Source organism: Chaetura pelagica, unplaced genomic scaffold (genome assembly GCF_000747805.2).
Source record: "Chaetura pelagica isolate M959 unplaced genomic scaffold, ChaPel_1.0 scaffold473, whole genome shotgun sequence".
In the NCBI taxonomy this organism is placed as follows: Eukaryota; Metazoa; Chordata; class Aves; order Apodiformes; family Apodidae; genus Chaetura; species Chaetura pelagica.
Window position 1 is genome coordinate 388,488 of NW_009952890.1, and position 27,642 is coordinate 416,129.

The 27,642-nt window shown below is 41.7% G+C and overlaps 1 protein-coding gene across 1 annotated transcript in view; it reads right to left on the minus strand.

Annotated features, from left to right (window-relative positions):
* Positions 1-27,642, minus strand: part of NTRK2 (neurotrophic tyrosine kinase, receptor, type 2) — a 195,014-nt gene that overhangs the window by 28,374 nt on the left and 138,998 nt on the right. The window contains exons 13-14 of the mRNA XM_009995463.1: positions 22,425-22,597; positions 17,553-17,787 (exon numbers count right to left, since the gene is read on the minus strand). Coding sequence (XP_009993765.1) covers positions 17,553-17,787; positions 22,425-22,597 — 408 coding nt within the window. The remainder of the gene's footprint in view (positions 1-17,552; positions 17,788-22,424; positions 22,598-27,642) is intronic.

The following is a 27,642-nucleotide window of genomic DNA, read 5'->3' on the forward strand; positions in this document are numbered from 1 at the left end:
CAGGAATGTCCTGGCACTGTGCTTTGGTTTGGAGAAATATTCTGTCCTCCCCACAACTAGGAAAAAAAATACTTCTATTTCAACTGGATTGTTTCATCAATACTGTTTGTTCCGTGGCTGCAGGAACACCTGTGCTGGCACAGAAAAGTGGATGATGCAAGAATTAGCCGTTGAGACTAGCAGGAGAGCAGGACTTTCTCTTTGGGCAGCAGACATAGCTTATGCTGCTTAGAGTTTGCAGGACTCTTTGTCTCCCATCATAGAACTGGCTGTGCATGTCCCACATAGGTTGAGGATCTCTTCTCTACGCCTGTTGCAGGTTTAGCCAGAATGTTCTCAGTTCCATTAGCCACTTTGCCTATATCTTCTTATCCATCACTGTCCTTTCAGGATCTGATGTTAAAAATCGATTTTGCTTCCAGGCCAAAGTAACTCTTCTTCCCACATCATCACATCTGTAATGGCAATACTTTCCTCTTCATTCTCTTAACATTTAAACAGTCAATACCTTATTTATTTTAATATTCTTTCCAAAGTCACTCTCAGCTTCTTTTTGGCACTTTTCACTGTACTCTTCTTTGTCCATTAGTATGTTTTTGCTTACTTCCAGTGTCCTTTATGAGGTGAAATCACAGGCAACCTATTGCTCTCCATCTTCCCCTGTGATCCAGTGACACAACTATTTACTGCACCTGTATTTAAAGAAAATCCTCGTTTCCCCAATACTTAAGCTAATCCTAACAACTGGTTCCGCTTCTCAGAGCTGACCCTCTTAAACAGCAGTAGAAGGACAGAAAAAAAAACAGGTAGTCCCAAAACCTTGAGGTCACAATTATTCCAAAGCCAGGAGTTCAGAGAATTCCAGGCAGTTTTTAAATCCATCGCTACTCCTGTGAGCCCTACTTACAGAAGGAAATTATTCAGCTACTTTAGCAAGTAGCAAAAACCTAGATGTTGTAAAATACTGCCAGATAAAAAGGAACAACTAGAAAAGAAGCATTATTTAATTATTTCCCCCCCCCGATTTTGTTAATGAACATAATGCTGTTTTCAATATCCGTAATGACATGCCCGAGAACATACAAACACACAAGATACCTTTACAGCAGCTAGCTTGGACTTTGTGAGTTGCACTGGTAGAGAAGTGTATGACCCAGAAAAGGAGGATTCCCCTTGTTTCTGAATAGCTGTGTAATCTCCATCAAGCTTTTATCACAGTTTTAGAGCTAGCAGTACCTGCAGTCTCATGTTGTACAGAAGAGTTTGTATAAACCTCTCTGTGAAACTCCTTTGTATTTATGCCATTTATAGCTGTACTTAAAGCTGTATTTGAAAGGCTTCCTACTGTGTGTAGTATAGCCTAGCCTTCAGTTCCTTCCTTTTCTATTTAGAGTTTTATTCTACTAACTGAAGTGAGACAGAAAATAAAATGGCTAATATTGCATAATAGGTAGGCATATAAAAGCTGGTTTAGCTCCAAACCCAATATTTAGTCCCTCTCCATACTACCATGGAAACATTTGTTGGCCAAAACTGTATGTTACTCCAAGAATGATTGATGTAAAAAATCACAACTGTGTGTGTTTATGCAAACAGGTACTAGGAGTTGTGTAGGATGGATCTTTTGATCACTTTCAACAGAATTCCCCTCTGCAGAATATGGCAACATGGGGCCCGTATATCTTAAACAATATATAAGTTTTATTTCATAGATTCAAGTAGTATCTATTGGCTTTTCTGCTGAGGAGCACATTATGTATTGGCACTGAGGTTTATTTTAACGTGGTTATGCTTTTCCCACATAAGTACTCAACACTAGATTCTCTTCTCTAAAAATGGCTGATGTGGCATGAGACACCAGTCTGAGAATATGTGAGGATACTCAAGGAGCATGGAAAAGTTAGTTGACTGAAAACTGCAAAATTCATTTTTTTTCTTTATGCTTTCAATGTAGGAGGAGACATGCTGCCTAAACTATGACATTAAATATTCAGCTCTATTTTGAACTCTCTTTTTTTTTCCTCTGTGTCTTGTTTTGCTAAAGATGATTTAAAACTCTGCTTGCTGAATCTAAAAACCAAACAGCTCATGCATACGACAGGCTGCCAAAAATGCAGCACCCTGCCCTTCGCTTAGCTCACAAGCAAGAAAAATCTCATACAAGGATACTGCCAGCCAGCTATGCTGCACTAAATCTCACTGTCAGAAAATAACATTGGCAGCATAAGCTGCAAAAGGACTGCATGCAGAGCAGTAACCTGCAAATAGCCCAGCCTATCCAGTTAGCCTGTCAAAGTGTCTTGGTGGTGACAGGCATCTGGTAAATCAATCTGGAAAAAATAAAATAAAATCTATATTCTCCAGATAACATCACACTTATTTTTTTTTTGTGGGATTGGGTTGAGGCAGTAAGAGGAAGGCAGATGGCAAAAATGTTAGGACAAATGATTTATAATCCTCATGTCTGCCAGTCATTTGCCTCTTGTTTTTTTTCCCTGTTATATTTATACTGACAGTGAAACAACTGCAACACTGATGTGTTATCAAACAATATCTGGCAATAAATTTAACAAACCATTATTTTTCTTCCTAAAATTCTATCATCAAAAGACACACACACAAAAAAAAAAGTGATTCTTTGCCCTGGTAAGACTTTCCCCGTTCTGTCTACCCTATTAAAACCAGATTTATAGAGGCATAAACTTGCAGATCATAAAATAATTTGAAGGACTCCCTTTCACCTTGTAATGCACTAAACGATGTTACAAAAAAACCTCCTAAGGGAGGCTCAGACTGCATCACATTTTACATATCAGTTGAAAAAAAACCCAGCTTACATTTCCAGCAAAACATTTGTTTACTTCGTGGTGTGGCATGCAAGGACTGGATCATAGGCTGATGCGATTTATTTTTTTTTACCCTTCAGATACAGACCACAGAAGTGAAAACAGATGTAAAGCCATTAAAAATTTGCAATTAATAAGAATAAAGGTAAAAATCCTGTCCCCAGTTATATCAATGCCAGTTTGCCCACTGCTCTGGAAGCTAGACAAGTTTTCATTCCTTGAAAAAGTACCAGTGTTCTTCTGTCTTCTACAGGCTACAAAACAAACCGCTTAGACCACGTTTATTTGCAATAGCAACAGAAAACCAAAAAAACCCCACAGTAGTTTGTGTTTTAAAGTATTGCAAGCTCAAGGTTCCTTTATCACTAAATGGACTTTAATCTATTTTATTTTCACCATATCCTCATTTATTATGAAGGCTTATTATTTTTCTAGATGTAGCTTTGCAGCCTTTTAGTCTATTGTCAAAAGTCTTGTGCTATAGCTCTTCCTTAAAAATCCTGGCTTCTAAGCAAAAGTATGTGAAAAAAAAAGTCAATTCAAAAAATGTTCAATTTCAGGACTCACAGTTGTGGAGAAAAGCTTGAACACAGCTACGTGGAAGAGGACTGAAGTAGGGTTTGATAAGCCCCAAGCATCATGTATCCATCTATACCTTGAAAGTAGTTGGGCTGCTTTGTGGTCTGTGTTGCTGTCTCTGAAAGGGCTTTTTCAGACTTCTTATACTTACAAAATTCCCACCTACACGCTCAATCATGCCAGTGTATATGCATTTGTTTTAGAGACAGTAATGACATTTTACTTGAATAGCTCTTTAGCCTCTTGATTCAACACATTTTGCCCCATTATGTTTCTTGTTCATAGTTCTTGCCCTTAGCCAAAGGACCCAGAAAGGAAAAGACATTTTATAAAATATTTATTTATTTATAAAATAAAGCACTTGTTTGCTTGTTTAAGTGTATGAATTTAAGGTGTTCTGCTGAGCTGGTGGGTAAAGAATTGATTAAACTAATGATTTATTTGAATGTGTTTAAGAACCAGGACTGTTGCAGCATTTCAGGCATGGAAAAAAATTACAGTACATGTTTCTTCTATAATGCTCTCACCTATATCAGCAAGGATACAGATCCTTGAAAATCCTTACTGACCATTTGCTTGTCTCTCTAACCTGAAGCCTACTACATCACTGTTCTTCATGACTCAACTCTGAATAAGGTTGTTTAGGCAAACTCCTCAGAAATAAAATTAAGCTCAAAAAGCATTCTGATTTCATATGTTTTGCTACCCATATGGCTCACTTTCAACCAATTTTGCAGAGTTCCTGGTCATGTAATGCATACAGGAATGTAGCTCTACAAACAAAATGGAACTCCAATAATCTTTCCTCATAATTGTCACAAAGTAAAAAAAAAAGCCACAGCAAATAAAAAGCATTATTATTCCCGGTCAAGTTAAGAGTCAAAATACAACTTAAAAGCTAACTAAACTGATCAGCAAAGAGAGATGTTATGCTTCTAGAGGCTTTAACTAAGGCTCGTCTACTCAGCATATTAAACTTCTGACCAACATGAAAATGTCTTGGGGTATAGCTTGAAAATAGGTAAGATTATTTTTATGTCTCCCTGGAGCACAACACAAAGATTTAAGACTAAATAAGGGAATAGATTAAAAACTTCAGTTGCATTACCTTTCAGGGTTGCTAATTCTATCTGAGCATTTCAATGGGTCTAACTCAGCTCCCAAACAAAAGACATGAGAAACCACTATGGCAATATTAAGTCCTGGAGAAGATGAACTAGAGGTAGGAACTGATTGTATATAAAATTTAATGCAAGCCTGTCAAATCCTGAAAGGCTGGATGGTAGCATTGCAAGGATATTGTTAAGGGACAAGTAAGTAGTAAATTCCAAAAGTAAATTCAAGGGTATTAACCTAGGTATGTTTCTTGAAAGCATTTCAGTACACTGGAAAGCATGAAGCTACTTCCCACCCATATGGCTTTTTTTGTGCAGATTTGTTTGCCCATCTGATGAAGAAACACATTTTTAATCTGTGCCTGATAACAGATGAATATTTCCTCACTCACCTTAAATCAGGCCTTCATCTTTTCCTAAAGTTAGGCTACAGCTAGAAGCCTGACATTATTTTGTAAGTGTTTTGGCTGCACTTTATGTAAGACTAGATTAATGCAAAGTCTCTAAATCTTATCTCTTAAGTATAATTACAAAGCTCCTGAGCCTGTAAGATGCAAAATCACCTCAGTGTTGGTGTCTTCACCTTTTGGCAGGCTGGGAGAACAGTTCCTGACAGTTTGTCAAAAACTGTAGAGCTGTTCATTGTGTCTGATATTGAAAAGACTTCACAAAGGCTTATGCATTACAGCAGCACAGGGAACCCAAAGAACATCCATATTCTCTGTTACATGTGCCAACAAACTTGGATTGGCCCAAGTCTTCGCTAATGACTTCTCTTCCCCTCCATACTAGAGTGGACACATGCAAGGTGCGTGGCCAGCCAGATGGTCCATCAGCGAGCCAAAGGACCCAGAGGGCAGAGAAGATCTAAATGACCTGCATTGTCACGCACTGCTTCCCTTGTTCCCCGTTGCCACTTGGCATCAGTAGGTCTTCATAGTCTAATTGTCTAGTTCTTCCTTTTCTAGTTGCTTCCTGAGTTCTGTGAGCCAAAAGAGTGCCCACTGTCCTTTGGGCCCAGTAAAAAAAACGCATATTAAAGAAAACTGCCTAGCAACTGCTTTCTTTATTGCAAGGAGAGAGACCATTTGCATAAGTAAACCTTCCAGCTGGAAGTCTGCAAAGACTCTGCTTCGAGCTGACTCTGTGACCAGTCCTCAAAGAGAACTCCTGTTTAGTCCTGCTCCCTCTGGGTGGCCTTTCTGTGCTGTCCCCACTGTCAGCTGGGGCATTGGTGTGTTTGCATAAGGAGCACCAATGCTCTGGAAGCAGCCACTGCTGATGCTGACTGTGCTTACAGTCCTTCCAGAGATCTTTTTCTCATTTTAATCCCATATCATGTTTTCCTCACACTGTGCAAACCACATGTCATAAATTCAACAGCTTCAGCTGCTAACCTTTGAAATTCTGTCTCTGCTTTGCAGATTTCCTGCCAAAAGTGACAATATGTAGCACTATAGTACAGCAGCTCTCTCTTCAGATATTTACAGTTGGCTCCTCCCCACAATTACTAAATGGCATTAATGGTCTGCACAAAGATCTAGCCCAGGAAGAAAAACTACAGAAATCGTGTAATCATTTATCTTGCCATTGTATGCCTGGTCTCTAGAAAATGCTGTCTGTAAACTTTTCCCTTTCTAAAGCCCTGGACAAAACCTTTGTGCTAGTAAAATCAACAGAAAAAGCCTCTATCAATATTCCAACTACAACCCAGCAAACTGTGTACTGGGTTGGGGTTGAGGACGTGGCCCTCTTACACACTACACATCTGAACCGTGGTCAAACCATTTCAGCACCTGCAAAAACTGCTCTGGAGGGCTGTGCCACTACTTAATGGAACAAGCTGATTTTGATCAGAGTTCTGCAAAGCTCTCCAAATTGCATTTCATAAAGCTAATTTCTATGTGTGAGTCACTGCTTTCCTGCAATTTATATCCATATGTATGGTTATTTTTGAAAATGATTCAGTTTTGTATATATAATTTTTAAAGGATTTTTTAAGTTAATGAACATCTGTGCTAAGAGCTCCTCAACAGAAAAGCCTGTGTCAGCCACTGGTGATGCTGACTGTGTAAACTTCCTTCAATTCTACAGGCATGCATATGGATCCTAGAGCTTTCAGCAAAAGCAGAAGTAACCCCAGTGAAAACGACACCATTAAAATGCTTTAAAAATGGGGTGGTAAATGCAAAATGTCCACCCATTTGAAAACCGTGATATCTGTTTTATAACCAAAATTGGACAAAACAGTAAATTCTCAAAGATTCTGACAGAAGAAAACAGAGGGAAAATTTCCATTTCAAAATTTCCAAACATTTTGATTAAGTTCTGACTGACATATTCAGAGCTTTTGGCTATAGTGTCATTAAACTGGCTTTCTGCATTTCCTGGCATATGTGTCTAGGTGCTGCTTCCTGGCTGAACTTAATCTCTCAAGTTGTGTCTTCTTGACATCCTGCATGAGAACCAAGCTGGTGTAAATCTAGTGAGGGTAGATTTATAAAGAAATAATTAGGCACCCTTATTCAATGGGCGATCAAGTAACTAGTCACAGAAGCAAGGTCACTCTGATCTTGTTTGGTTTCTAATCAGCTCCACTTTTCAATATAGTAATCATGTTTTTCTGTTTCTGCCCTTTCTACACTCTTTGATCTTACAGACTGAAGGAGAATGTGTTCCAGAAGCTGTGGAGCTTCCTACAAGCAGATTTCATGTGAGCGGGGGCTTAAATGTGGCAAAACAAAATATGTCTCAACCTCCCAGGTACTAGTCTTATTTTCTCTATTACCGTCTTGTAAATAACCTGAAAAATGGAGTTTAGTAAGAACTCACTGTCAAGGCCAGTTTTGACAGGATTTTGAGCAGCCTGGTCTACTGGGAGGTGTCCCTGCCCATTTAGGGTTGGTTAGAACTAGGTGATCTTTAAGGTCCTTTCCAACCCAAATCTGAGATGCTATTATTAAATGCAGCTACACTACACGTGCTGGACATCTGATGTTCCTTCTCTTAGCACTAATGTGGAAAAGTTTCTTTAACTCCCCTCTTGGGATCCGTGTCAGTGAAAACGGATGGGAACAGAACTATTAGAAGTAAGACCAATGACCCTGGTGTGAAGATAGTAAGAAAACTTCACTTGGTAAGTGACTACATCTATAGCCATGCTCAAAAAGATGGAACTGTACTTGCTTGAGACAAAGCTGAATTTGGCCTCCCAGAGTAGAACTAAGCAGATCAAAAAACTGCCATTCCAGAAAAAACAACAGCAGTCTGGGATGTGTAAGGAAGAACTGTGGAAAGAGAATGCTTTCTGTACACAGTAACATATACCCTGGCATGGAGGAGTAGTAACAGTCAGCAAGCCCAGCTGCTAATCCTTTAGCATCAGGATAACACCATGTCCTGGTGCACAGAAGTGCTGACACTGTGGTGACCTTTAGGAAGCTCCTAAAAGGCCCTCTAAAATCATTAGGCCTAATTCTGCTTACAGTTAAGTTACTTAAAATTCAGAGCTACTGCACCTACTTCAAGGCAGCTAGTTTGGATTTTCATCTCTCTAGCTGGCCCATTATTTCCTGTATTGTTTCCAGTTGCATAAAATCATCTGTGTACGTCCTCAGGGCTGCTGGAACCCTCTGTCCTCCCCAGCACTACACATGATGCAACGAGCCTCTGACGGAGGAGGAGAGCTGAGAAGTCCATGTAGGGAAGCAGAAAATTTCCTTTTGAGCAATGGATGCAAAAATAGCAGCTAATAAAAAGCCTTCAAACTGTGCCTTCAAACTGTGACAATTCAATACACACACCTACGAGGATGCCTTGACAAGCTGCTTGACTTCTCAGTAACTCTTTCTTGTTTTCTTTAGTGCAGCCTCCTCCAAACTCCCACACACAGGTATTCATCTCTGTAGTGACAGCTGAGACCTGCAGGTGTTTGTTGCTATTGCCCTTTCAGAATAGATAGACACTTGTTCCTCCCTGTAAACATTTGTATCGTGGTACTTGCCTGGCTAGTTACAGCCCAAATAATTAGAAACCAGCCTTTTCTTTTTTTAGCACCTTGCTGTCATGCATTAATTCTCTTTGCAAATAGGCATTTGGTCTGGAAATAGCTTAAGTGAGATCACTCCCTGGTGACGATTTTACTAGCATTATCTTTTAGCAAATGTTTCATATAGAGAATCACCAGAAAAGTGTATTATGCAGAAATACAGCACTCTACAGTATTAGGCTCACACATGAAGAAAGGTCTATGCCTAGCTGGCAAGATGCTCTTTGCCATTTCGCTCCTCTAATACTGTTCTCTGTCTTTACACTGCTACTCTGGATTTGCTAAGCAACAGCAGGGATCAGAATTGGGACTGTTTGCTGAGGACTATAATACTCCCAAGTGTCAAAATAATTTCTCAAAAGGGTTTTATATGATTTTTTTATGTAGAGAGAAGGTCTGAAAGCTGGTATTTTTAAAATTGGCCTGGAATAGAAAATTGTGCAATCCTTAGTTTTTCTGGAAGTCTTCCTGGGAGGTTAAGAAGTGCAATAAACTTCTCACATATTAACTGAAAGTGCATGGAAACTCTGTGTATTAAAATGACATCCTTTGCCAAAACACTCATTTAATATTAACATTAAATAGAAGTGATCAAGAAACAAAATATTAAGAAATAAAGTCACAAAAATCTAGGAAGCTTCCTTACAAATCTTTCTCACTCCTGCAGCTGTTTACTTTTTGGTACCGTGATTCAGTTTCTTAATTCATTACTCATAACTAAATTAGTCAAGACCTGAATTTTAATAAAAAAAGAAAAAACAGCAGCCCCCAAAGAAGCTAAAAATAAAATAAGACAACAGTCTTTCTCAACCGCTAGAGGTACAAAATGTGCCAGTATGAACTGCAGAGTCATTCACTGAGGGAATGAAAAAACAACAACACCAACAAACTTTTAAGAGGGGGTATATTCTTCATTTGGGAGATGGGAGTGGCCCAGGGCACTGTTTGACAATATAGTGACTGTGTGCCAATAATACAGGCTATGCGAGCCTAGGATGTACAGTGTGCAGCACATTTTCTTTAAGGGCTGGCAAGTACCTCTGATCCACGAGCAGGCAAAATCTCATTTGGAAAATACTGCTCAGTCCTAGTGATGCCTGTACCAGACCACAACACCAAAACTGCTGTTTCACACAATGGAAGTCATGTGAGAAGGCTGCTATGAGAGGAAGAAAAATGGTTTTCTTCTGACAGTGTGCCTTCTTTAACCCTCCAAAATAGTCTGGCAGGGGACACGAGAACTTATTAAAAATCCACGTAGATATAAAGGCTAGGAAGGGACGAGAATAATGTGATCAAGTAGGTGTACACTGGCCATGAGTTAATTCAGGGTGCTGATAAAAAAGAAAATTTGCAACTCTTTGAACAGCGAGGTTGTGGAGCAGCCTCCTGGGGAAAGCCCTGACAGCAGCATCCTACTTATTTGACACATCCGCTTTGATGGAAGGGCCTGTGTGACACGATATGTGCCATCCACAAGTTAGAAATTCAAGGTCCAGAGAAGTAAGACCACTGTTACCCAATTTTATGGTATACTTGAGAGACATTTAAGAAGAAGCCTGTCAGAGTTTGCAGGCTGCTCTGTATTCCTTTATTTAACTAAAGTCTTCCTTCAGAACTTGCATTGGCAGCCTGCATTTTTGTTTTCTCTCTTGCTCTGGGCCAGCTTCAGTTCACACATTCATCTGAGGCATTGGGTACATACAACAGGGCCAGACACGCTCTGAGGGGCATCACCAAAACCCAACAATGCCACAGCCTGCTGCAGGTGGCTCATGGCTCACAGCACTATACAGTTTGCCAACTCAGAAGGTAATTCGCACCAAGACAGACTGATGGGGATTGCTGTTACCTCCTGATGAGTGTCAGGTGTGACTAACTTAGTCATTGCTAGACCACTCTCCTTTGAAAAGTCCTGGAAAATGGGAGAGGTGCCTGAGGACTGAACGGTAGCTAATGTAACTCCAGTCTTCAAGAAGGGCAAGAAACAGGACCTGGGTAACTACAGACTGGTCAGCCTCACCTCCGTCCCTGGAAAGATGATGGAGCAGCTCATTCTGGGGGTCACCTCTAAGCACATGGAAGAAAATAAGGTTATCAAGAGTAGCCAGCATGGACTCACCAAGGGGAAATAATGTCTGACTAATCTGATAGCCTACTATGATGATGTGACAGAATGGAGAGATGCAGGGAAAACAGTGGATATTGTCTTCCTCGACTTTATCAAGGCTTTTGACACTGTCCACCATAACATCCTTGTGGATAAGCTCAGGAAGTGTGAGGTAGAAGAGTGGACAGTGAGATGGGTCAAGAACTGGCTAAACAACAGAGCCCAGAGGGTTGTGATCAATGGTGCAGAGTCCAGTTGGAGACCTGTGACTAGTGGTGTTCCCCAGGGGTCAGTACTGGGCCCAGTCTTATTCAACATCTTCATCAATGATGAGGATGAGGGGATAAAGTGTCTTCTCAGCAAGTTTGCTGATGACACAAAGCTGGGAGGATTGGCTGATTGAACTGAAGGCTGTGCAGCCATTCAGCAAGATCTAGACAGACTGTAGAGCTGGGCAAAGAGGAACCTCATGAGGATCAACAAGAGTAAGTCTAGAGTCCTATACCTGGGGAGAAAAAACACCTTGCACCAATATAGATTAGGGGTTCCCTGCTAGAAAGCAGCCCCCTGGTAAAGGACCTTGGGATTCTGTGGATAACAACTTATCCATGGGACAACATTATGCCATTGTGACCAAGAAGGCCTATAGTATCTTGGGGTGGATTACGAGGAGTGTGTCCAGCAAATCAAGGGAGGTTCTCCTCCCCCTCTACTCTGCCCTAGTAAGACCACATCTGGAATAGTGTCCAGTTCTGGGCTCCCCAGTTCAAGAGGGTCGAGGATATACTGGATAGGGTCCAACAGAGGGCTATGAGGATGATTAAGAGACTGGAACATGTCATACAAGGAAAGCCTGAGAGACCTGGGGCTGTTTAGTCTTGAGAAAGGAAGACTAAGGGGGACCTTATTCGTGTCTATAAATACCTGAAGGGTGGATGTCAAGAGTGGGCCAGCGTCTTTTCAGTGGCACCCTGTGATGGGACAAGGGGAAATGGCACCAACTTACAACACAAGAAGTTCCACCTCAACATGAAGAAAAACTTTACTGTGAGGGTTACAGGGCACTGGAATAGACTGCCCAGGGAGGTTGTGGAGTCTTGTTGTCTGGAGATTTTCAAGACCCTTCTGGACATGTTGCTTTGTGATCTGCCCTAGGTGTTCCTGCTGCAGCAGGGGGGTTAGACTTGATGATCTTCTGAGGTCCCTTCCAACCCCTATGTAGGAGATGGTGCCCCCCTCCTACAAACTACATGGTTCACAAGGCAGTGAGTGAGCACCAAATGGCTGCCCTAAAACTGTATGGGGCCTTTGCCTGTCTCCCCTGTCCTTTCTGCTACAAACTGCAGACTAGACTCCATGTTGGAGACAGAGAATCCTGTGGTGGGAATCCACTGGAAACACAGTTGTGAAGCGCTGCCCAGAGACTGCTGCTAACTCCCCAATGATTGGATTGTAGCCCCAGGAAGAGAGCAAAGTCCAATCCAGTATGAGAAGATCCGTTGTAACAACTTATAACAAGGACTGCAGCAACCAGGCTGGTGGTGGCTTTTCGGGGTGCAGGGGAGGTGCTGCTGGTAAGTGCACAGAGAGATCTGCTGGCTCTCTGAAGAAACTGAGGGAGATACAGTCAGTCAGCCCGGAGGAGGGAGGTACCTCTGTTCCTTAAGAGCATTGGAAGTCTAACAGTTCCTGTGAGCTCCGGGGAACTCTGTCTACCTGTGAAAAGGATGAGTGTCCACCTGGATCGCAGACCAGCACAAAGACTCTACGGTCACTGTTTCTTCCTTTACTCATGGCGTAATTAAATCTATCTGCCAGTGAGGCAGGAAGACAGTGAAAATTTATAGAACAACTGATCATCTTGGGATTTGGGTAAAAACAAACATTTACTTCCCCTAATTCTTCCTTACCCATTTACCTGGCCCCTTCCCTAGTCTCTGTGATTCCTTTTACAATCCATTAGGTACAACCTCCTCCCCCTTTTTTTCCCATTCCTTTCCTTCTCCTCATTGGTATTGTAATTGGTTATTCCTTAAATGTGTTGTTGTTAATTGAAATTGCCTTGGTATAGTAGTATTATTGTTTTTCCATTATTCTTTATTATTATTATTGCTACTGTTGTTTCCTGATTACCCTTTTTTGAACCTCCTACCCCAAACTGATTTATTTATAAATAAACTGCATATTCATAAATTCTAACTGGGAATCAGCTGCTTTCATTGGGAACATTAGTGAGTACCAGACAAGTGTCTCACCCTAGAAGTCAGTGTCGAAGCTCACTGCTCCTCCGTAAGAGGCGAGCACCACGTGTGGACCTCTCAGCAGATCCCGATAAATTAAAATCTCTCCGAAAAGGGAGATAAGCAAGTTGTGGATCACGACACCCTAACATTCTATTATTCTATTACTTTCTAAGATCTCTCATTAATTTTTGCCAAATATAATTTCTCCTTAGGGGATTAGGACACTGTTGATGTCAATAGTAATTGACATCTCCTCTTTCTTTTTTTTTTCCTTGGCAGGCTGGAATTTTTATAGGTTTTGGTGCCTTATAAAGAAAGAGCTAAATTGTTAATGAGAGTTGGGGTTTCCATCTGGCTTGAGGAGGTCTGAAGTTCTTGAAGCTCCTCCTACCCTTAACACTAATGTGGGGGTTCCTGCAGGAATGGAAGGCTTGGTTGGGCTCAGAACCTATGTTGCTTCTTCCAACCCTACATGCTAGACTCTCTTTAAATAGCAAAGCATAATACAAAATATGCAGATTTAAAAAAGAAAACAGATCACGGGACTTTATACTGAAATACATTCTTTTAGGTTCTTCTGCCCCATCTGTGCCAGAAGTGAAGAAAATTAATTTGTGACTTACAAACCTCTCTGTCCCTTTGAGGTGAGTTAGGCCTAAAGGAAGATGGAAATCTCACTAATAGCTGCAGTATTTTGACAGATTCTTGTGCTGTTTGTACAAGCGGAGGAAAAGGAGTTCTTATTTTCTCCACTCTTCCTTCTGCTGTTATATAAAGGCAAGTAAATTATACAATAGCTAAGCAGGGATTACACAGATTAACTCCATAAATCTAAATCAGAAACAGAGTCTCTGTCCTGCACTAGACAAACATAAAAATGTGGCAGTGTGAAATTCTGGTCTTAATGAAGTTAATGGCAAAACTTTTGCTTAATCTGGTGAGATCACGGTTTCATTCAAAATCTTGGCTCAAATCTGTAGTTGGCTGACCAAGCAGCAAATCCCTGTTAAGTTTTTCCAACTACTGGGATAAGACAACCTTCTTTTTTTAAGCTTTATGCCTACAATAAAGAGATGCAGAAAAGTACAAGTACCGAGGCAACCACTTACATACCTGAACTGGAAACCTAAAAAGGGCCTGATACACCATCTCTCAATGCAAGAACACATACCAGTGAAGTAGTTGCTCCCATGTTTCAGTGTCAATACTTTAAGCCACTGAAAGCTGCTGCTAACTCACACTACTTGGATACCAGAGGTGAAGACAGGAAGCCCTGACCTGTTGGGAGTCCAAACAACAAAAAACAGCAACAAAGCAAGTAAAAGCTCCTCATGAACTTAAGATCTAAGCTCTGCAAGTAAATTGTGAAATGATCAACCGTGCTAGAAGGACTGCAGTGCAGCACTGTCACTGTAGCTGTGTGGCACACAGGCTACTCTAATTACTTGACAGCTGTTTTAGTTTGGCCTGGGGTGGACAGCAGTGCTGGGTAAGAAAAGCCACTGTGCTTCCTTCATGTCCTCAGGCTCATCTGGTTTGCCTATTTAAGACTATTGGTGTTACACTGAATGGTAGCATGTACATCAGGGCTCCCCCCACCCACAAAATTCCTGCCTGATGAAAAAGAAAGAAAAAGGGAACAGAAGAGAAAAAGGAAAGCTTGTGCAATCAGGGCCCTGCACCACATGTATTCCCAGCCCAAGTGTTATTTCTCAATCTTTCTTCCCTGAAGCATCTGAACTGATGCAATACAGAACATCATTAACAATCTAACAGTGAAGAAGGACTTATCTTAACGAAGCAAGCTATAAATAATTGTCTTGGGCAAATCTAACATCCTGACTGGGTGGTAGGAACCCAAAAAACTGATTCCAGTGTATTAATAAACACAAATGCTGAACCATTTCTTGCAGTATTTTTCAAGCTCCTTTCAACAAGCATCAGGTAAACTGTCAAGGTTGTGGGTGAACTGCTTCTATGTATGTGATTAAGCCTGAGCAGTTCAAAAGACTTAGACTGCTATAAACAATTAAGTATGGTAGGTCAGTGCCATCCCAGTGTCATCACTGAGAGTTTCATTACTTAGGCCTGCCATATAATTATCTAGGCAACCATCTGGAAAGTCATCATAGCCTTGACTGTTTCATGACCAGTTTCTGAGCAGCCAATGACCCAAGCAGGCCAGGCAAAACCTTCCCTAGTTCAACTGTAATGTCCAACTTTTATCACTGAAAATATGGTGGCATGGCAGGCTGTGCTTCTGTCCCTCTCCTGCAACAGCTAGACGCCAGCTGGGACATGAGGGGCCAGAGAAATTGTCCTTCTTGGTTTTCTCACTGTGCAGAACAAGCTACCACACAGCTTTAAGTTTCATACCCAGTCATCATACTGCAAGCTTACACCATCAATTTGTATGGAGCCAGGCTGCTTTACATCTTCATTAATCCCATCAGACAGACACTGGTCTACCTCTTTCTCCTTTGCTTTACACTTGTGTCATTTACTAATACCTCTCCACATTTACCTTTCCTGCCTTATTCGCTCCCTCTCTCACATCAGTGACTGAACCCTCTTCACGCTATTCCCTCTTTCTTTTCCTTTGCTACACCTAAGATCCCACAGATCCTCCCTTGGCCTCAAAAATGGTGCTGAGGAGGAAGAGCAGGGGGAAAGAAGAGAGTGATTCTTTGTAAGAGGCTTTGTGAAAAATACAGTGTACCCTTTGAATTAGGTCCTTTGAGAGGTACCTAAGGACTATCCAGGTTACAAAGAATTTCCTCTGGTAAACCCTGCTTTTTCCAGGTAATGGGTCATGTTATAAACTTGTGCTTCAATGAGTAGAAGCTTTGCTTGAGTTCTCATGTGTAAGGTCAAGGATTAAACCCAGACATACATGAGCAGGTAAGATGATGCCAGGGTCAGTACACTATCACATGCCTGTGGCAAGGAGCCTATTTAATTAGCTAGCTTCCATACCTTTTTGCAGGTATTTTTTCTCTAGCAGGGAGGTGTTTTTTTGCATGTTTGTTTTTCCAAAAATAAGCAGATCATTTATCATTCAAAAATTCTGCCTCTGACTGTCAAACACTTACTGCTAAGTGTGGACATTCATTCTCAGATGTAAATAAAACAAGTTTCAGTGAAGCACAGAACAGACACACCTCCAGTCCCAACAAATATTGTTCATACTTAGATGCAAAATCAAGAAACCCTGTCCTTTGGTCCTCACTGATGTTCTTGCAAAAACAAACAGAGACAGTAATTACCATTCTCTATATTTTTCCAAGTTCTGAAGTGCAGTCAAGCTTGTTTCACATTGACCAAATCACCTGAAGTGCCAAGTTTCCAGAATAACAACATATAAGAGGAATCAGGCTCCTATGTTTACTAAATACTAGGCTTGCATTTTGAAAGAAAATACAAAGAGCAGAGGAGACTGTTACTTCTTGGTTGTTAAATGAAATAACACTCAATACTAGTCCCTGGGTGTAACTTCATCTGCACTGTCTAGCCACAGCTGATGTAAAGACAGTTCCTTTCTTGGCATCCACAAACACTGATGCTGAGGTGACACGCTCCTTGATGGACATAGCAGCCCAAATTGGGTGGCTAAGGAAGAGGCCTTTACCTGTAAGGAATTCAGTGGCAGTAAGTCATGTGAGAGGCAGATAAAGAAAATGGCTTATTGGCTTATCTTAAAGGATAAACTCTAGGGTTTATAAACTAACAGGTTGGCCATGGACTGCGTTCTCCAAGTCATAAACACCTGATAGCTTCAGTTCCAATCATGAAATTACAAACATAGTAGCAATCAGTAAATGCCGTCAATTATATGACTTGCCACACAGTACAAGAACAACGTTAACAACAGTAATTAATGTACACAGTCTTGTTTATCCTAGCGACCTTAGAAGCCCTTTGCAAACTTCAGAGATAATTTTATAGGAACCAAGATTATTTTACAACAACTGCCTGGGCCAGAATGAACAAGTGCAATGGGCTACTCCTACTCACTACAAAACAACTCTCCAGTCTTAAGCAGCAGGGCTAAAAACCTGACTTAAGGCAGCAAAAAACTTACTGAGAGCCTCTCAGGTGCTCAGTATATAACAATTTCTCACCCAGTCTCTTCCTGAGTAATATAAGTGGTCCAGTGCTGCTGTGTAGTACTAACATCTCCTCTAGTAAACTGAAACATTATGTAATACTCCAAAGTTTCAATTTCCATTTGTCTTAGCAACATATAGGAACATATTTTAATAATATTAAAGTGTTGGGCCAAATCTGATTACCCACTCTTTATCTGCTGCTGCTTCTTCTTCACTAAAGCCAAGCAAACATGCAAAACCTCTGCCAAGAGAAAACGAAGTTTCTATGATTTATTGTTAGAATAGAAAGCAAACATATAAACAACAGGACATGTCAATCTTACTCGGATTAACTCTCTCCAAATTTACCAAAACTTTGTAACTCAAAATCAGGTTCTCCACATTCCAGCATCTAATTACCCGACAGACACATAATTGACTTTAAAAGCAGAATCAGGCACATCAGTGTGGTAAGATGGCTGAACAAGATGTAGCTTATTGTCAAGTACAGCAGTTCACTTACCCTATAGTAGTCCGTGCTGTACACATCTCTAGACATCCCAAAATCCCCAATCTTCACCAGTAGGTTCTCACCAACCAGGCAATTCCGTGTAGCAAGGTCCCGATGCACAAAGTGCTGCGACGCCAGGTAAACCATACCAGCTGCGATTTGCTGGGCAATGTGAAGCATCTGGGATTGGGTCAGCTCAGCTGGACGGTTGCCTTCTGCCATCAGTACTGCATCTGGTCCATGTGCCCTGCACCAAAATACCAGTGGATTAAGCGACAGGCCACTTCTAAGCTGGAGAGGTGAAAGGCATTAGTGATCTTAAAAACACAACTGACTCACTCAAACATCATAACAAAAATGGGGCCAAATTAATTGGTGAAATATAGGACAATTTGTATCTTGGCTTTTTTCATTTACAGTTACAGTGTCAACGACAGGTGGTGTGAAGAACATTACACAACAGGTGATATACTGCTCACGGAGAAAAGGCACATGCATTTGTAATAATATCCCTCTCTGAAACAACCACCTTTCTCCGATTCCATTCTAGTAATCTTTTCTGAAGAAAGGCTGGCAAATGTAGCTCTTTGCTAGTCTTATTATTGCTAGTCATTTTGTAAAAGTGAAAGGCAATAGTGTGAAAAGCAACCAAGTGGCATGCATGGCATCACTTTTCCTATCATAGAATCATAAAATGCTTAAGGTTGGAATGGACCTTAAAGATCATCTAGTTCCAACCTCCCTACATGGAAGGGGCACCTCACACTAGACAAGGCATTCAACCTGGCACTGAACACCTCCAGAGAAGGGGCTTCCACAACCTATGAAAGTGATCCTTGATTTCCACAGGGATACAGGCCACTGAGCCTTCCATCTTTTCTTAAAGAAGAAGAGCTAACTTCCTTCTGAGATGTCATCTGAGAAACAAGGGCAGCAATTTAAGATTTACACTTCTAATTTCCTTTCCAAATGCACAGCAGGAAACCATTTTTGCTTATTTCATCACCAAGGGTGATTCTTGCCTGAGATAGGAATGCTTGACAACAGAAGGAGGACACAAAACACACACTGTTTGGAACAACAAAATGGCTTCAGCTTTCAAGACCTAGCAATTCCCTAAGATGCAATAATCAATTGATTAATGAGAAGCTTTTATACACTCCAGCAGACGGAGGAAAGTGCAGCAAAGTAATGAAACACATGTGCTTCACCCATCTTACCAACTATGTTAACTCTGGTATACATGTGTAACATCCTAGTGTCTTGAAGATACCAAAATAAATACTTCTACACACAACATTTTACAGTAAGGATTACTATCTAATCCCTATCCATTTAATATGACACCAAGCTGTGTGGTGTGGTCCACATACTGGAGGGAAGGGATACCATTTAGAGGGACCTTGACAAGATGAAGAGGTGGACTCATGTCAACATCACAAAGTTCAACCAGGCCAGTGCAAGGTCCTTGTGGTCCAAGGGTTGTGGCAATTCCAAGCACAATACAGGCTGGGTGGAGAATGGATTGAGAACAGCCCTGAGGAGAAGGACTTGGAGATATTTGTTGAGGAGAAGGACTTAAAGGTGTTTGTTTAGGAGAAGGACTTGGAGGTGCTTGCTCAGGAGAAGCTCAACTTGAGTTGGCAATGTGTGCCTGAAGCCCAGAAAGCCAGCTGTGTCCTGGGCTGCATGAAAAGAAGCATGGCCAGTAAGTCAAGGTTGGTGATTGACCCCCTTGACTTGGCTCTAATGAGGCCTCACCTGGAGTACTGCATCTAGTTCTGGACCCCCAAGAGAAGGACGCAGCATGAAGCAGTTGGAGTGAGTGCTGGGGAGAGCCACAAAGGTGATCAGAGGACTGGAGAACCCTTCCTATGAAAACAGGCTGAGAGGGTTGGGGTTGTTCAGCCTGCAGAAGAGAAGCCTCTGGTGAGACCTCACAGTGGCCTTCCAGTACTTGGAGGGGCCCACAGGAAAGCTGGGGAGGGTGTTTCTACAAGGACTTGAAGGGATAGGAGAAGGGGTAATGGCTGTAAACTGGAAGAGGGGAAATTTAGATTAGATATTGGGAAGAAATTCTTCAGTGTGAGGGTGGTGAGACATTGGCACAGGTTGCCAGACTCATCCTGATACCAGACCCATCGCTGGAAGTGCTCAAGGCCAGGTTGGATGGGGCTCTGTGCAACCTGGTCTAGTGGGACATGTCCCTGCCCATGCACGGGGATTGGAACTACAGGATCTTGAAGGTCCTTTCCACTCAAAGCCCTCTGTGATTCTATGATTCTATGATAATGAGGTCATCTGGCAATCATTCCTTATTTGATATAATTTACAATATTCTGAATATCCCTTCCCATCCATTCCATTATTGTGAGTTTTCAGAAGCCTTTTTTACTTCATTCCCGCTGGCTATTTTTTCTAAGAGAGCACCTCTCCATTTCCTTCCTCATATATCTTTTTTAATATTCTAGAATTGATTTTAATTTTCTCCTAGAAAAATTCCTTGCTACAAAGAGTTTCAGAGAATCCCATTTTAATCAGTGGAGGTGAGGCCTTAATTTGCTTCTAGGGGAAGGGCACAGGAGTTTGGAGAAGAGTTGCAAATTTATCAAAATCTGTGAGATCAAATCTGACACTATCTATTAGAAATAAGATATTAAAATTGCCCCAAGGGAAGAACTTCATGCGCAAAGTGACAAACATGAGAAAGAAATTAAGAAGGGTGTGTGGCATTGCTGGTACCAGGCAATGAAGCTTGCTGCCACAGGGTACATACAGGCAGCTATTCAACTGGCCTCGGTTGGGGGAAATAAAGGGAGGGTATGAAGTCTCCAACCAAGACTCACAGGCAAATTCCTATTGAAAAGCACTGTATCTTTTCACTGCATGGACTGTTTTAATGACTGCTCTCAGACATGAAGATCTGAGTTGCTAAATTAGACAACTCTTCTTTCACTACGACATGGTCAGTATCCAATGAAACCTTTGCTTTATTCTTAACACTCCATCCATCCTGCTTGTTCTCTTGGCACTGGCAGTAAATGAGGTGCTCCTCAGTGTCTGCAACAGCCAGGAATGCTGACAGAGATTTCTTTGCTTCCACATCAGCCTCCACTAGCCACAACAAGCAAAGGGCAAGCATGACTTTCAGGCTTCAGTCCTAGATCTGAAACAGCGTTTGGCTGCATGCAGACAGCAAGTCTTACTTGGGTTAAATGTCGATATTTTTTTTTCCCCCCAACGGCCTTTGGTGGCGCTGCGGGGTAAGAAATAGACGCTCCTAGAGCCTGCTTAGAACTAACCTCTGATCTGCAACATAATCAGCAGCAAATGTGAGAAGAACGACAAATAGGAGCTTAAGTTTAACAGCTTGTCCCAGCATAATAATATGTTCAAAAGTCAAGGGCTGATACATAATTAATAAAATTTAAAAAGAGAAAACCTAAAGCAGGAAGTATATTGTCTGATAAACTACCTTTCTGTACAACAATTAAAATCAGAGTTAGGACATAGGGAAAGGCCAATGAAAAAGAATTTCTTATTAAATAAGAAATTATTTTGTATCAGCTGCAAATCTGGCTTCTTCTAATAGTGTTCTGAAAAAGAACTGGGATGGCATCTTAGGAAACTGCAGTTCTCTCCTGATCCATGGCAGAGGTCCAAGCAGGCCATGTAAATGCCCCAACATGGCTCTGCCATTTTACTTAAATCTGGTGCCAGAGAGACAGTCACTCTGGAAAAAGTACTGGTGTTTGCCCTGCAATCTCAGTTCATGCCCTGGTCTTCCTGTCAGACCTGGAAGCTCAGCAAATAAGGAAGGATGCTAGCTAATACCATTTGCTTTTACAGTGTGGTAATTTGTTCAGAGGAAATTAAAAAGACAGCAAACTCATTTCACACAGGCTATCAAAAATTCATAAATGGCAACACTAGCAGTCACTAGCCATTTCAGCCAGGTAGAAAATCTGAACCCATTTAAGGGGACATCAGTTTTGATTGTTTTACAGCTTTGTTACAGATACCTTCCCAAAACGGCGCTACCCCCAGTTATCTTCGGCAGGTGAGATCTCAGTACATTGAAATGCTTTTGTGACGTGATGAAAATCATAGAGGAGACCTTGAAAGAACAGTCCCTTATGTAAATGTTTTGTGTTTTTTTTTTTACATAGGAGTAGAAGCTGTCTCTTAACTGCTTATTTTTATGTCAACGAGTGCAGGCTAGTGCGAATGCCACATACACAAGGCCACCGTTCTTAACTTCCTGGTTCATGAGTTACTTATTATTGTGAACCTTAGGTATCATCTATTTATCTGTGACTGCTTTATTCCCAAATTTCAATTTCTGATGCATATTCCTGAAGAGCTTTATGAAATATAACCCTAATCCAGACCCCAAGATGTAGCATTTTCCATTGCAATTAAGTTTTCATGGCTCACAGTTTTCTTGCTTCAGATAATGGCAGTCTTTGCAAAACACTGAGAGGAGGCCAGAGAAAAGGGGTTAGATTTCAAAAGCTCTTGGACGCCTACAGATAGCTATTGGTGTTGAGTGGGATCTTCCCAAATGCTTCCAGAAATCCTGCAAGGCTACTGTAAGATTTAAAAGCAAACATTTTGAAATATGCTGAAATATACTGAAAACAGCCTTTCTTGGTTGCCATTGCTTTGGGGCAAAGCATAAGGCTTGACTTAATGGTACTTCCAAATAGGCAAAGAAACAGTGAGTCCCACATCCCAGTACAGAAGATGAGAGTTGCATGGATTTGCATTCCTAGGTGTTGGTGTTTTCCAGTGGTGGCACTTAACTTGACATTAAGTACCAGAAACACCTACCTTCTCTGCCCACTTCTAGCTCTCCAGCACAGTATGTGTTTGTGGATTTACCTGAGGAATTTGTTAAGATCTCCGTGCTTCATATACTCAAAGACCATGATGAGTGGATCGCCCTCAACGCAGACGCCATAGAACTTCACAATGTGCTCGTGTTGCAGGTTTGTTAGCAGCTCTGCCTCACGGTGGAAGTCCTTGCGGGCATTATCACTGGCATCCTTCAGTGTCTGGCAGGAAAATGAAAATGTAAGGAGGGGAGATGGTCACAAAAGGCAGCAAACAATCAAGATAGCACAGTAAGGGTAAAATAAAGACACCTTACTGCACAAATATAATAATAAAAATAACTCTTTTACAAATGCAGATGTGGTGTTCAAGTGCAACTAAGTACAGCAGTGCAATTTTCATTCTCCTGTGATATGTCATCCCAAACAACAATTTTTCCTGAAAGAAGATGCAGGAATACTTATTATCTTACTGTGCTAAGTGTTTTCCAAACACAGCACAAACAAACTGGTCTTGTAAAAAAAAAACAAAACAAAACTAGCACACACCTGATTCATACACTTTAGCATTTAACTCAGGCAAACACTAGTGTCCTGTTGGTATTTACCTTTCTCGTAAGTTCCTGAAAATAAAACTCTTACTACTTAAAATGCTTTGGGGGACCGTAGATGTGTTCTTCAGCTATTACTAATGTTGCTGTTGCTGTTGCTGATGCTGGCCCCTATGGTGTGCTATATATTAGGTAGATTTATGCAAGGTTATGCCCCTGAACCAGAACTTAAAACCTGAGACTTCAGCCAGAAACCCCTCTGAAATTCAGAAAAACTGCTCACGTGCATAAGATTAAGCATATAGATAAGTAAGTGGAGGATCAATCCTAAAGTCATAGGCAGAGAGGAAGTAGATTCAGATCAGAATTTTGGGGTGTCAAGTTTTCTCACCCCCTTTTATTTATACAGCTGTGTAGAGTCTGGGTGTCAGATCTTTGGTCACAGCGGAGGGCACAGGGGCAGCTCCTGTGAGAAGCTGCTGGAAACTCCCGACTCCAAAGCAGGACCCCTGACTGGCCAAGGCTCAGCCCATCAGCAACAGTGGTAACACCTCTATGATAACATACTTAAGAAGGGGAAAGGGAAATTGTTAAAAAGTCCCGAAGGGCAGAGGAGAGGGGGAGGTGAGAGAAACACCTGAATAGAGATACCAAGGTCAGTGAGGTAGTAGGGGGAGGAGGTGCCCAAGCAGCCTGTGGTGAGATGGCAGGCTGTCCCCCTACAGTCCATGGAGGAGAATGGTGGAGCAGCCCATGAAGGACCGTGGAGGAACAGATGTGGACCTGCAGCCATGGAGGACCACAGTGGAGCAGATGTGGATCTGAAGCTGTGGAGGACCTCATGCCCCGGAAGTGGCTGTTCCTGAAGCAGGCTGTGACTCACTGGGAAGCCTGTGCTGGAGCCGCCTGTTCCTGAAGGACTGTACCTCATGGGAGAGACACACGTTGGATGGGTTGGTGAATGACTCTTTTGCATGGGAGGGACCCCATGCTAGAGCAGGGGAGGAGTGTGAGGAGTCCTGCCCCTGAGAATGAAGGATTGGCAGAAACAATGTGTGATGAACTCAGCACAACCCACATTCTCCATATCCCTGTGCAGCTGGGTGGGGAGGAGGGAGAGAAATGGGGAGCAAAGTAATTCTTTCATCAGGAAAAAGCAAAGAGCGGGATAAGGTACTTATTTTTAATCTTTGGTTTGTTTTCTCTTTGTCCTGCTCCAATTTGATTGGTTACAAATGAAATTGATTTTTTTGCCCACTGTTGTGCCCTTCACCATAATTGGAGAGTGATCCCTCCCAGTCACTGTCTCACCCACAGTGTTTTGTTGTATTTTCTCCTCCGCATCACACAGTGGGGGCAGAGTGAGCCACAATTCTTTGTTGCTAGCTGTTCCTAAACCACAACAACAACTCTAAACGCTTGCATATTTTCATCTTGAAGGGAATATATCAACACTGAATCAAACACGAGGCTTAAATGTTGTATAATTAAATAATGCTAATTTAGCTGCCATACACAGGCAACTTAAAATCTCTTCTTCAGAACTACACTTCCTGAGCAAGGAAACACATTCATGCACCAAAAAACCCTAAAAAACTCTGACACCAATTATATAAGAAATAACTGCAATTGACAATAAATCAATACTAGGTTCTGCCTCCAAAAGGTACAGTGGTTGCACTATACTAATTCAAACACTATTTTTAAAACAGTGAGAGAAAGATAGCAGGTTACCAGTGTTCATTCATGATTATTCACAGAAACTGATGTTTGGGCTCTGTACATCTGGATTTTAACTACACCTGGACTTAACGCAAAGGAAGATGAAACACATAAAGTAGTGGCAATGTTTTAAGTAAAGATACTTTTTCCTGGCTACCTACCCGAATTTTACATTTTCTACCCGGAATTAATCTGTAGAGCATGGAACCAACCACACTCATCAGAAGAGCCAAACAAAAGTTGACACTGTGCAATCTTTGTGCCAACAAACCCAATGTTTGGCTGCAGTCCTTATGGTTTGCTCAAGGTTTTTCTTTAACAGAGTCAATTCTGTCTACTTTTCTACTTTTATATGTATGCATGTGTGAAGAAGGGACTAACATACGACTGCTGGAGAGAACATTTGCTTCACTTGTGAAACTGCAACCATATGTCTTGAAAAACGAACAGCTATCATAATAAGGTCCAGATTAGGGGAAAAGGAGCAGGGCAGACTGGATGGCCATCTATCAAGTTCAGGGGGTTTTGTCTGTGGATTTCAGGCTCTATGGATCCTAGAGGCAACAGAAATCACTCATGCCACAGATGTCCCTTACCTGAGGGATGCATGAATCTCATATGTCCTCAGCCCCAGAACCCTTTTCTTCTACAAGTTTTACCAATAATGATGCAACAAGAACATGGCATCACAAAAGCTTTAAAAGCTATTATACATTAGTATACACAGCTATATCACCTAAGGTGGATATCAGATTGGCTCCCTGCTATGGTCCCCACACAATGGCATCTTAACTGAGCGAGGACTGAAACTGAAATGTCTTCCAACACTTCCTGCCTCTGGGATGATCCTTTAAGAGGATACAGGCACCAACCCACAATCCAATCTGCATATGCTATATAATGCAATCAATGGGAACAATTCTGTTGTCACTTGTGTTTCCTCTGGTGTTTTCATGTATAAGCAATTAGACTGTAATTCTGCTCAACAACAGAATCAGAAAAGGAATTTATATAAAAAACATTTTTAAATAATAGCAACCTGGAAAAAACTGGCAGGGAGAAGCATAGGCTGATACTCTTTCCAGCAGGTTTGTTCCCTGGAAAGACAATAAAAAGTCTCTGCTCTGTGAAGATGACACATTGTATATTTCATAGATATTTTTTATCTTACAGAAACAGCAACATTATCATCTGATAGAGCAGTTGCCATGGCAATTACACATCTTCTGTCAAACAGCAAAATGCAGGAAGGTCTAAAACCCAGCTGAAATTCAGGGAGGGTTTCTGCTTCTAAGGGATGACTTGAATCTCTTGTCACCCACCATTACAAAACCCCATTTCCATTATTTCATACAGCTCACAGAATAGACACAATGCATGAGAGACAGGTGACACAGTCAGGCATGGAGGAGACTGGAAAGTGAAAAAAATAGTAAGGATGTGGAATTTACATAGAAATGGCACTGACTAATATTTTTAGCTTCTTCTCAGTGCAATAGAAACAATAAAACCAAAATAAAACCGTAAAAGCATAAGGACAGAAAAAGACATATTCATGATTATCATTAGTGACAAATATGCCAAACCTCTGCATACAAAGCAACCTCAGCAGTCAATTACAGTTTTTCCCAAGTATCTACTGAGATACAATCACATATACTTCCCATCCACTCAGGCCAGCAGCTAAGGAGAAGGGTCACACTCCCTTAGGCAACAGAGGGATCCCCTAGCAGTTACAGGACTTCAATAACTGCTGAGTTTATCCTTGTGACACTCACACTGCCACCTCCATGCTTTATCTCTTCCAAAGAGTTCTTGCCCAGGTATGTCCCCCATACCATCTGGTCTTGGCAAGACCCGTGCTCTGAAGCAATTGCTAACTGCTAGCTCCTTAGTCCACCACAGATTCACACTCATGAGAGAATTAGATAAAGATTGGGGGTCCTGGGTCTCACCTGCTAATGAAACCTTCACCACAGTTGTCCTTTATACTGTTTCAGCCTTCCCCTGTGAAACCCTTACTACTGCTCCCCATCACCATGCTAGACCCTTCTCTGAACTGAAGACCCAGAGTTGGAAAGTTTTGGTTTTCCTCTGCAGGTGCCGTGAAATGTTCCATAGCAATTTGCTAGCTGAGCCCTGTCCTTGAGCAGAACAGGGTAGATCCTCCTCTAACCTCTGCAGGGGAGATACAGGCAGCTGCTAACCTGTGGCCTGATAGTCATCCTCACCTCCAGCTCTGGACAGGTTAAATTAGTGCAAGACCAGGCCTGGGGACCCATGAGGAGACTGTGCTGATCCAGGGCTGAACAACCATGGTGGCATGGCAAAATGACCTGCAAGGAAACAGCAACTTTTCCTTCCTCCACCCTCTGTTCTCTGAAAGCACATGCAGCAAATGGTGTATTAATGTGATGTACAAACTTGCTAAGGCAAAAGGGTAGTACAGCATCCATGAGACCAGCTTAAGCTGTGGTTAAGCTCTCTGCTCACAGTTTGACCCACAGAAAGCATCTCGGAAAACTCAGTGCTCTCCCAAAAAAGCCTTATGGTCAAAAAAAAATGTAAAATAACTGTCTTTCTCCTCTTCCAAAGAGCAAAATCTCAGGCACTTTGGGTTGTTTATGCTGAACATGATTTTTTATCTTCCCATATTTTTCTGGGCTTCTTAACTTCTAAATAATTAGCTGCAGCAATGTCAGTGCTCCAGATACCAGCCACCAGAGGAGGAGATGAATGCGTGTTGAGTCAGACAGTGATGCTCAGGGTCAGGTGTGAACCATTCAGTTGTCCAGCAGCCAGCAGGCACAGGCAGCTGTGGGGGACCACCAGCCATCCTGATACATGCCATGCAGGTGAGACCATGTCTCCTCACTGCCAAAATCCCCCTGGCACTGCCTTACACCTCACCCAAGTTCCTATTTCCACTGGACTCAGCAGATCTGTTTCACATAGACAGGTGTGTTGTGGTTTTGCTCAGGGAGGTGAGGCTCT